The following is a 12,363-nucleotide window of genomic DNA, read 5'->3' on the forward strand; positions in this document are numbered from 1 at the left end:
CCCCCACAATACTCTGCAATGCTGTGCAATACTCTGCAATACCCCCACAATACTCTGCAATACCCCCACAATACTCTGCAATACCCCCACAATACTCTGCAATACTCTGCAATGCCCCCACAATACTCTGCAATGCTGTGCAATACTCTGCAATACCCCCACAATACTCTGCAATGCTGTGCAATACTCTGCAATGCCCCCACAATACTCTGCAATGCCCCCACAATACTCTGCAATGCCCCCGCCATACTCTGCAATGCCCCCCGCCATACTCTGCCATGCCCCCGCCATACCCCGCAATACTCCGCCATACCCCGCCATACTCTGCCATACCCCGCCATACCCCGCCATACCCCGCAATACCCCGCCATACTCCGCAATACCCTGCCATACTCCGCCATACTCCGCCATACCCCGCCATACCCCGCCATACTCCGCAATACCCTGCCATACCCTGCCATGCTGAGCCATGCTCAGCTGTACTCGCCCTCTGTATGTGGCCAAGCTGTGGAAGTCTCACACATGGGGTATCGCCGTACTCAGGAGGAGCAGGAGAATCTATTTTGGGGTGTCATTTTTGGTATGTACATGTTATGTGGTAGAAATATTGTATAAATGGACAACTTTGTGTTAAAAAAAAAAAAAGCGTTTTAACCACTTCCCGCCCGCCGGCCGTCATACAACATCCTTGACTTTGTGCGGAGATATCTGAATGATGGTTGCAGCTACAGGCATCATTCAGATATCAGCTTTTTCAGCCGGCGATTCCCTACACCATGAGAACTATCATAGCAGCTGTTCCACTGCTTGATCGTTCTTACGGGAGGCGAGAGGGGACGTCCCCCCTTCCCGCCGCCTTGCGGTGCTTCTACCGACTCACCGCTACGATCGAAGCCAGGATCTTTTTTTTTTTTTTTTTAATTTCAGGCTTCCCAGCCTAGAGGTGAGATGTGGGGTCTTATTGACCCCATATCTCACTGTAAAGAGGACCTGTCATGCCATATTCCTATTACAAGGATGTTTATATTCCTTGTAATAGGAATAAAAGTGGTCAAAAATTTTTTTTTTTTAAAAAAGCATCAAACTAAAATAAATAAAGTAAAATGAACAATAAAAAAAAAAAAAAAAAATTTTTTAAAGCGCCCCTGTCCCTGTGTGCACGCATGCAGAAGCGAATGCATACGTAAGTCCGCCCACATATGAAAACGGTGTTCAAACCACACATGTGAGGTATCGCTGCGATCGGTAGAGCGAGAGCAATAATTTTGGCCCTAGACCTCCTCTGTAACTCAAAACATGTAACCAGTACAAAAATTCTAAAGCGTCGCCTATGGGGATTTTTGAGTAGCAAAGTTTGGCGCCATTCCACAAGCGCGTGCAATTTTGAAGGGTGACATGTTGGGTATCTATTTACTCGGCGTAACTTCATCTTTCACATTATGTAAAAATATTGGGCTAACTTTACTGTTTTGGTTTTTGTAAAGCACAAAACATTTTTTTTTCCAAAAAAAACGCGTTAAAAAAACTGCTGCGCAAATACCGTGCGAGATAAAAAGTTGCAACGACCGCCATTGTATTCTCTAGGGTCTTTGCTAAAAAAAACATATATAATGTTTTGGGGTTCTAAGTAATTTTCTAGCTAATAAATGATGATTTTTACATGTAGGAGAGAAATGTCAGAATTGAGTTGGGTGCTCCAGAACGCCTGAAGGTGCTCCCCCTGCATGTTGGGCCTCTGTATGTGGCCACGCTGTGTAAAAGTCTCACACATGTGGTATCACCATACTCGGGAGTAATAGCAGAATGTGTTTTGGGGTGTAATTTGTGGTATGCATATGCGGTCTGTGAGAAATACCCTGCTAATATGACAATTTTGTGAAAAAAAAAAAAAAGTAAAAAAAAAACCTTGATTTTGCAAAGAATTGTGGGAAAAAATGACAACTTCAAAAAACTCACCATGCATCTTTCTAAATACCTTGGAATGTCTTCTTTCCAAAAAGGGGTCATTTTGGGGGGTATTTGTACTTTTCTGGCATGTTAGGTCTCAAGAAATTAGATAGGCCGTCAGTAATTCAGGTGTGATCAATTTTCAGATATGCGCACCATAGCTTTTGGACTCTATAACTTTCAAAAAGACCAAATAATATCCACCGATTTGGGTTATTTTTACCAAAGATATGTAGCGGTATAAATTTTGGCCAAAATATATGAAGAAAAATTACTAATTTGCAAAATATTATAACAGAAATGAAGAAAAATGTATTTTTTTACAGATTTTTCGGTCTTTTTTCTTTTACGGCGCAAAAAATAAAGAACCCAGTAGTGATTAAATACCACCAAAAGAAAGCTCTATTTGTGTGAAAAAAAGGACAAAAATTTCATAAAGATACAGTGTTGCATGACTGAGTAATTGTCATTCAAAATGTGAGAGCACCAAAAGCTGAAAATTGGTCTGGTTAGGAAGGGGGTTTAAGTGCCCAGTTGTCAAGTGGTTAAAGTACAACTAAAGGCAAAACTTTTTTTTTTTTAATTTCAGTTCTGGATAAAAGGGGAGATGGATTAGAATGCCTGTCAGTTTTTATTGCTGTCTGTGTCCATATCTTCACACTCCCTATTTTCCCTGTTTACCATTATCATTAATAGTGAAGGTAAAGGAAAATCCCAAATTTTGGGGTGTCCCCTGAAAAGTAATAGAGGAGAAATCTTCCAATGGGTACACTAGTTCTAGGTTGGGTCATATGACTGCCCTCCATTTAAACAGGGAATGCCCGCGATCGTATGTGGCCAGGCTGTGTAAAAGTCTTATATGTGGTATCACCATACTCGGGAAGAGTAGCAGAATGTATTTTGGGGTGTAATTTGTTGTATGCATATGCTGTGTGTAAGAAATAACCTGTGTGTAAGAAATAAGAAATAACCTGTGTGTAAGAAATAACCTGATAATATGACAATTTTATAAAAAAAATCTTCATTTTGCAAAGAATTTTGGGAAAAAAATGACAACTTAAAAAAACTCACCATGCTACTTACTTAATACCTTGGAATGTCTACTTTCTAAAAAGGGGTCATTTGGGGGGTATTTGTACTTTCCTGACTTAGAGTCTCAAGAAATGAGATTCACCTGATGTACTGAAGGCCTGATCAGATGTGATCAATTTTCAGAGATTGGCACCATAGTTTGTAGACTCTATAACTTTCACAAAGACCAAATAATATGCACTAATTTGGGTTATTTTTACCAAAGATATGTAGCAGTATATATTTTGGCCAAAATTTATATAGAAAAATTGCTAATTAGCAAAATTTTATGACAGAAACAAAGAAAATGGCATTTTTTTCACAAAATTTACGGTCTTTTTTTATTTATAGCACAAAAAATAAAAAACCCACTAGTGATTAAATACCACCAAAAGAAAGCTCTATTTGTGTGAAAAAAAGGATGCAAGTTTCATATGGGTACAGTGTTGCATGACTGAGTAATTGTCATTCAAACTGTGAGAGCGCTGAAAGCTGAAAATTGGTCTGGGCAGGAAGGGGGTGTAAGTGCCCTGTATTGAGGTGGTTAAACATGATGAAAATGTGCATTTTACATGATGATGGCTCTTTTTATAAGTAATTTTTATAAACCGAAGAATAAAATGTAATATATTGCAGCATACCATTCCTTAGATGTGGTGGCTGCATTAGCTTTCTTTTATCTAAGTACATTCCCTGCAAGTACAAAAAAACACCTGTTGAGCCTCTCAGAGATTGTAACTTCCTGTGCACTGAACTGAAACCCCAAACAATGCCATCTGCCATCTCAGTTATCTTCTGTGATCTACAAAACAACTCTATTCTGTTATAGAGATTGAGAAAGGAAGAGGTGTTTGTAGTTCCAATTTAGGAGAGCAGCTCTAGGATGACAATGCTGTTCTTCTATATATGTATATAGAATGGTGAAAGTTGTCACCCTGGGACATGAATTATTTTATTGACAGAATTGGCAGGTGAAAATAAAGGGGGAAAAGCCCAAAAAATGAAACGTATGCAGTCACTACATCTAAGGATAAGTAAACTGCAATTTTTACAGCTTTGTTTTTGAGTTTAGGCACACTTTAAAATCCTAAATAGGATCATGACAGGTGGCCTTAGGTTGTATAACTTATGTTTTATGTGTGTATTTATGTATATGTGTGTGTATGTGTATATATATATATATATATATATATATATATATATATATATATAATGAGTAGGGGAGGAAGAATTCAATTGTCTGCCTGTTTCCTTGTCATATCTGTTTCATTGAGAAGATTTCCCTTCATTTCCTTACCTCTGGACATAACAGGAATTGAAAGAAAAACTGTCTACATTGGGGGAAAAATCCACTGTTTGACAGTTTTCACTGAAACAGGCTTCTTATTGAAAAAAATTCCCATCTATTTTTGCTCCAACGACAACTCAAAGTTTTGAATTTCCCCTCACTTTCAGTCGGACACACATTAAAAAAAGCAGCTTTCCCCACCTCTTTTATCCCAGAGGAACCTTGAAATAATTTTTAGGTCTCAGGGAGTCCTTTTAAAATGCATTCTTCAGGTGTCAGTAAGAAGAAAATCTCTTACATTGGGGGGGATGCCCCTTACATTTGGGGTCAATGGGAAGACTGTCCCATACATTTGTGGTCAGTAGGAAGAATATTCCTTGCAGTGGTGGTCAGTGGGAAGAATGCCCTTTACATTTGTGATCAGTGGGAAAATGTCCTTTTACGATGGTGGTCCAAATGCCACCCTTAAAGACAGCTAAAAAGATCATTGGTGTAATGCCGCTGGCTCTGCCAAGTGTGTTCATGCTGGAAATATGCAGATACTATCAGATAGGAGGTCAACTAGCCACAGCTCCAGAAATCCCTTTCTACCTTTGATGGAACCTTGGTTGAAAACGACTGCTTTTAAGTGTATGTACACACTTTTTTAATTTTTTAATTTTGCATAGATAGAGGAAGGGTTAAAACTCCAAGTTTTTATTGTGGTTTGTATCCCCACTAGGTGGATTCACTCTCTCTATTTTTACCTATGACCATTGTTACAGCAGCAATGGGTAATGGGAAATCCAAAATGTAAGTGATGAACATGATGTGATGGTATATCTTTTGATGGGGGCACCAGTTCCAGTGACAACTAAGAGGAGAATTCCTCTCACTTTGTAGGTATTTCCTCTCATTTCCTGTTGCATCTTATGGACAGGAAATGAAGGTAAATCTCAACGGGACACAACCAGTAAAAGAAAAAAACACTGATAAAGGTTTTATCTTTCCCTACTTTATCCAAAATGTAAAAAAATAAATTACTAAATAAAATGAATGTACTTTAAGCTCCTGCAAGAAGTTATGTCCACAAATTATGAGAATGTTTATATTCTTTGTACTGAAAGAAATTTCCCTTCATTGTTGCAGTACCACTCGACCATTTACTGTATAACAACCGCTCCATGGTTTACCTCAGTCTAAAGTCTTATGAACTGGCACTGGATGATGCAGAAACAGCTTGCAAACTGCAGCCACATTGGTTAAACGTAAGTATGTGTTTTAGTTTATATGGGTAGCCACAAAGTGTGTGTAACATACATACAGTATATGGTTTTGTAATGCTATGCAAAGAGAAGTGGTGATATGCCTTATATAGTAAACCCCAGCAACCAATCAGAATTCAGTTCACTATGATTTGATTAGTGGATGTTCATTTCTGGTTGGTTGCCACAGCTTGCCAATGAACATTTCTCTTTTTTATTCTCAAAGTCCACGTTACAGATAACTTACCTACATATGGGTCTGTATTCCTTTGTAGGGGCATCTGAGGAAAGCACAAGCATTGACAAACTTGGGAAAAGTAGAAGATGCTTTAAAAGAATTTCTTTTCTGTCTGGTACTTGATGGTGAAAATAAAACTGCAAAATCTGAAGCCCAAAAGGTACCATTAACATTTTTTTTATGTTGCTGTGTTCCCTGAGTTTGGGGCAACTATTGATGAAGGATTTTATATTCTCCTTACAATTAACATATTTTTATACAGGTATACTGAAAAAAGTAGTAATAGGAGTTATTTTTAGTCTACTATGACACATCATTGTGAAGCGATAACATTCAGTCATATGCAGCTCTGAATGATTATACTGGTCCCATGGATCACTCTCCTTTTTAACAAGAAGAAATGTTCCAACCTGCCTCCACTCTATCCAAACAAAAAAGTGTTGGCTGAAGCTGAGATTTAACCTACAGCATACTGTGTCTGGGATCTTTTTGTCACTTTAACTGTCCACCGAAGAGTAGATTTTCTTGCTTTGTAATGTGGTGTACCTGGCACACTACCCTTTTGTTTTTATAGATAGTGGCATGTATAATGTGAAAGATGATGTTGCGCCGAGTAAATGGATACCTAACATGTTATGCTTAAAAATTGCACATCCTCGTGGAATGGCGCAAAACTTTGGCACTTAAAAAATCTCCATAGGCGACGCTAGTTCCTAGTGCTAGAATTATTGCTCTCGCTCAGACCTTCACGGGGATACCTCACATGTGTGGTGTGAACACCGTTTACATATGTGGGTGTGACCTAGGTATGCGTTCAGCATGTGGGGACGGGTGCGCTTTAAAAAAAGTGTATTTAAAATTTATTTTATTACATTTTTTTATTTTTACACTGTCCCTTTTAAACAAAATATTTTGATCACTTTTATTGCTATCACAAGGAATGTAAACATCCCTTGCGATAACAATATAGCATAACAGGTCCTCTTTATGGAGAGATCGGGGTTCTAAAAGACCGTAAATCTCTCCTCTACCCTTAAAAGCAAAAGATCAAAAAAACATTTTTTGATCTTTTGCTTTAAAAAAAATTACCTTGTTTACATGTTACCAAAACCAGAAGTGACGTTGTGTCGTCACTCCGGTCCTCCTAGGGCATAGAGATGAGCGGAGGCCATCTTTCCCTAGCTCATCTCTGTGCTCAGCCGCCATCAGTGCTGGATCGGTATTTGGGCTTCCTGATCCGCCAGGTAAGCCCGAAAACCACCGGAAAGCAGCAGGTCGAATCCGCTGCTTGGGCCAATTTTATGAGAAAGACCGGCGCCTGAGGGAATAAAAATGATACCGGGGTTATGGCATCTAGCTGCAGCCATAACCCCAGTATTTAACGTGAAAGTAATAACGTATTTTTCCAGGCGTTCGGCAGGCATCGTATACTGTATGTCATCTTACTTGTGTGTCTAAGTACAAAAGATTCTTGGCTTAAGCAATAGGTAATGAATATATAGTATGTAGGTGTGTGTGTGTGTGTGTGTGTGTGTGTGTGTGTGTGTATCTCCAACAGCCATGACCTTTAATATCACTTGTATTATACCCACAGTTGCTGCTTAACATATTAAGTCCTGGACACAGGCAAGGAGACTTTCCAGAAGTTCTTCAAATGATGTCGCATCCATCAAGGTTAAAAGGAAGTCTTATTAACTCAGACACCAGCAGTAATAATTATAGGTTATACCAGGTAAGAATAACAGGTCACTTTTTGTAGAATAAACAATATGAGCAGAAACTTTTCTTTCACCCTTAGGCTATATACACACTATAGGATTTACCAACAGCAAAACCGTTGATTTTTTTCCCGAAGGATGTTGGCTCAAACTTGTCTTGCATACACACGATCACACAAATGTCAGAAATTCCGAACGTCAAGAACGCGGTAACGTACAACGCGTACGACGAGCCGAGAAAAATGAAGTTCAATAGCCAGTGCGGCTCTTCTGCTTGATTCTGAGCATGTGTGGACTTTTGTGCATCGGAATTGTGTACACATGCCCGGAATTTCCGGCAACAAGTCTTGTTATCGGAAAATTTGAGAACCTGCTCTCAAACATTTGTTGGCGGAAATTCCGACAACAAATGTTCTATGGAGCATACACACGGTCGGACTTTCCGATAACAAGCTCACATCCAACATTTGTTGTTGGAAAATCCTATCGTGTGTACGGCCCATTGATGTGACAAACTGAAAAAAGAAAGCTGTCAGCAGGTAGAGATGCTTGCACATGTCTGTAATAGCTGTCATTTACACCTTCTACTAATGGATTTCCATTCCTACTGGCCCATCACTGTGAGAGGCTTCCTCCTTGTCCAATATGTATGTGTGAGAGAATGGGAGGGAGCAGGTACTATTCACCACTATGCACCAAGAAAGTGCTATAACTGTTTAAAATAGCTGCCATTTGACCATAGCAGATGTGAATAGAAACTGTTGCAGGTACCTCCATTTGCCTGCACTATATCATTGCTAACAACACTTTTTTTTTTTTTAAGTAATAGAGTCTCATAAGCTTCTCAAATTGTTTACAATCTGTGAGAAAAGATATGTCCAACATACTTCTGTTCTTCTCTTCTACTACATCACTCCACTGTGAGGACAAATCCTGACAGATATTTTATCTGCATACACTCACTAGATTTTGCACCAAACATGGAATCTCCCTTTTTTTTTCTCTGCTGCATCCCCATCCAGCTTTCATGCCCCTGTCCAATAAAATTGCTTCAGCGGTTATTAGCATGTGGCTGCTGGTCAGAAATTCAGGTGCTGGCTACGGCTGTCAGAATACAGTAGCCGCAGTGGGAGATGCCTCCATCTAAGCTGTATAATGTGAATTGGGGCATTTGTTAGATTATTTTAGTTCCGCCTGCAGACTGATTTAAAATTATGTTTGTATTCCCAGTTTAAAGGATAACTAGACCTTCCTTTTTAAAAAAAAAAAAAAAAAACAAACATGTTATACTTACCTCCTCTGTGCAGTTGGTTTTGCACAGAGTGGCCCCGATCCTCCTATTCTGGGGTCCCTCAGCGGCGCTCCTGGCTCCTCCTCTTCTCGAGTGCCCTGTCCGAGAAGCGCTCTCCCTCGGGGCACCCATGTGGGCGCGCTCCCGTGTGCTGCTGCTGCGTCCATTGACACAGACTGCAGGACTCGGCTCCACCCCCGGCTCCTACGTCATTGGATTTGGCTGCACTGCTTTCAATCTATCCAATCAGGACCCGAGTCACGGGCTGGAGCGGGTGTGCTTGTCCCTGGCGCAGGGACGATTGGGCTCAGGGGGGCAGCTGCACTAAAGAAGGTTTTTCACCTTAATGCATACAATGCATTAAGTTGAAAAACACCGAAGGTTTACAACTTTAAGACAAGGACAGAATAATACCGGTATGAAAAATAGGTGCCCCTAAAGCACAGTTCCAGAAATAACATATTACATTTAAAAGCTACTGCAATTGTATACAATCTATTAAATTATATAATTATACAATATAATTTAAAAAATCTGTTCTCTTCCTGATCAGTCTAACCTGGAATATAAGAAAAAAGTAATTCTTCCTGAGCAAACTATGTCCACTGGATGCAACAGTGTGCGGAAATTACTGCAGACCTTAGAAAATATGAAGGAAGGCCACAGCAGAGACACTTTATCCTCAGAGATATACCTGAAAACTTCACCAACATGTAACACATTAAAAAGGAAGTTGTACAAAAATGATACACGCGAGGTTACAGAACTTCCCAGCAAATTACCAAAAACAGGTATGACTTTTTATAACTGCTTGAGTTTACTAGCTTTAATTATATGCTGTCAAGGGGAATAATACAAACCAGTGTATACTCATTTGAATTAATTAATAAATAATTGAACAAGCTGAAGTTAGAAGTTTATTTATTTTATTTATTTCAGGTACTTATATAGCGCCTTCAATTTACGCAGCGCTTTACATATACGTTGTACATTCACATCAGTCCCTACCCTCAAGGAGCTTACAATCTAAGGTCCCTAACTCACATTCATACATACTAGGGACAATTTAGACATATATATATATATATATATTATACTTTGCTTGTTTTTTTTATGTGGGCACTTGACTGCAAGGCCCCAGCTCCTCTGTGTATTGTGGAGGGCTGACAAGTTGGATAAAATCCACAGAGCAGTGACATTACCCACTGGTGTCCAGTGCTCTAGGCGTTGTCGGGAGGGGAGAAAGTTCCCTATCGCTAATCACAAATTTACAGAGGAGCCAGAGCTTTGTGGCCACATGACCGCAAAGATAAACTTGAAGAAAAGATATTTACATTGTGATTCATGGTAAAATGTATGTAGGGAACAATAGAGGTACAACATTTTAAAGTAGCTTTAGCGCAAGCAATTAACATTTTATTAAAAATTTCAACTTCTCCTGAGAAGTTGAGCTTGGCCCTTGCCAACCAATTGGTGAAGGCTAAGCATCACATTCAAAGACCAGTAAAGAGAGTTTGAATGTATAGAAGAAGAAATGGCTGCACATCGATAGAAATCCAAATGCTGTTTGTTGATCACACAAATGACATCAAAGGACACCAACACACAGGTCTTGTGTACACATTGTAGTGTTTGAATGTAGATTGGGGAAGATTATGTTCATTTTTTTAAGCAGTTGATTTATAGCAAACTACAGATATGCCAGCTTATTCTTGACATAAAAATTGACATACACTTCCTTATTCAATTATTGTCCATAGGTTTCTAAATGAATACCATTTTTAGTAAACTCAAGTCTTCTAATTCACATTTCCAAGTATTTTTTTTATTGAATACATGGGTACAAATTCACTACAGATTGTTCTGCAAATGGGCCTCAGAATTTGGATTCTGATACCGCCCAGCTAATTGTTTCTAAATATGTTGTTCAGTAAAGGATCTCTTCTAATGGAATATATTTATATATTCTACTTTTTAACTTTTTTACAGATTTGTCAATGAATGGGAGTGCAGACATGGGCTTGCCTGTCTCCTCACCTGTGGACTCATCAGACTTGGAGTGTTCACTCTGCATGAGGTATTGCTTTATTCCTCTTGGTAACTTGCTGGCAAATCAACCAGTCTGTGATAGTATTTAACTGAAAAGTTTGCAATTCAAAATGTTTCTAATATTATTTAATAATAAGGTCCTTTATAGCTAAAATGTTCAGGAAATTTTTTTTATTCAGTAATAAATGCTCAAGGCTATAATGTACTCAGTGCATTAACCTGCAGTAGCCACCTGATTTCAAATTTAAAGAGGCTCTGTCACAAAGCAAAACATTTGTGTAACAGAGAAACCATCATGGATTTTTTTCCAGTCCAGTTGGAGTTTAGCTTTAAGGTTCTGATGGAAGTAGCCTTTCCTCAAACCACAGATCTTATAACAGTTCTGTGGCAGTTATTAAGAATTTCAGCTACACTACCCCAGGACTAGTGTGTAGCACACAAGTTAGGAAATAGCAACTTCCATCTGAGCCTTCGTACACAGAATTTTGATTTCTGACAGGTTTCCTTTTAAATCATCAAATGACTGAAAGTGAAACTCCAGCTCAAACCTTTTTATTTCTTTTTGCATAGAGCAAAACATTAGAAGCTCTTTTACATTTTTATTTCTGTCTTCTATATTGAAAAAATGTATCTTCACGTCCTGTCCAAAAAAAAAGTGAAGAGAAATCTCTTTAATGATGAAACAGTTGTAATAGTGTGAGAAATGGCTAGAACTTCTGACAATGTTTTTATTGCTGTATGTGCCACTTGTTCCAGTATTGCCAATACCCCCTAATTCTGGTATGGGTCTAAGGGGGGCAAGGAAGTAAGGTAAAATCTCTCCAATGTGATCACAGACAGAAAAAAAGCAGAAATTTTAGCTCTTCCCACTTAACCAAAACTAAATAAAAAAACTTGGCTGGAGTTACGCTGATAAATTCCTGATTCAGTGCTTTATACTTCTCAAATTGCTTTTTGCTCTGCTTTACTGATTATGTTTCAAAGCCTAACATTTATATAATAAGTTAGTGCCAGGTTCATGGCTGTTCAGTATTTCATAGAAGACAGTTGGATACTAGTTTTGGACAGATAAGTACAGTATAGTCAAATTAATGGCCAGCTTTTGATTGGTTGTTACAGAAATATGCACTTTCCCTTTGCATTTCATCATTAAGCAAAGCACATTTGTAAAGGAGATATTAAGAAATTATACCCAGTGTAAGGGCACTACCAGAACCTCAATGGTAGCAGTTTAAGGATCAGCTGCATGTCTGTGTCACTGGCAGACAGATTATATAATACTATATCCCTGGTCATTTCCTCATTTAGGATCAGTAGACTGTGTTCCTTTCTGTAGACTAATTAATAACCCAATTATCCAGTCTCCAGTAACAATCCAAACTGGAATTAACCCAGTTCTACTTTTCAGGCAGCACAAATGTCACATTCAGATCAAGAAAAGAACTGTAAGGTAATATGGTGACTGATGCTGTCTGTGCCGTAGTAGTGGCTTTTACCCACTTGAAAATACAGAGATC

General features: G+C 38.7%; 1 protein-coding gene across 1 annotated transcript in view; it reads left to right on the top strand.

The window, feature by feature from the left end:
• LONRF3 (LON peptidase N-terminal domain and ring finger 3) overlaps nucleotides 1–12,363 on the top strand; it is a 49,850-nt gene that overhangs the window by 16,140 nt on the left and 21,347 nt on the right. Inside the window, exons 2-6 of the mRNA XM_073599305.1 lie at nucleotides 5,435–5,553; nucleotides 5,826–5,948; nucleotides 7,383–7,520; nucleotides 9,351–9,588; nucleotides 10,787–10,874. Coding sequence (XP_073455406.1) covers nucleotides 5,435–5,553; nucleotides 5,826–5,948; nucleotides 7,383–7,520; nucleotides 9,351–9,588; nucleotides 10,787–10,874 — 706 coding nt within the window. The remainder of the gene's footprint in view (nucleotides 1–5,434; nucleotides 5,554–5,825; nucleotides 5,949–7,382; nucleotides 7,521–9,350; nucleotides 9,589–10,786; nucleotides 10,875–12,363) is intronic.

Source organism: Aquarana catesbeiana, linkage group LG09, assembly GCF_042186555.1.
Source record: "Aquarana catesbeiana isolate 2022-GZ linkage group LG09, ASM4218655v1, whole genome shotgun sequence".
NCBI classification, from domain to species: Eukaryota; Metazoa; Chordata; class Amphibia; order Anura; family Ranidae; genus Aquarana; species Aquarana catesbeiana.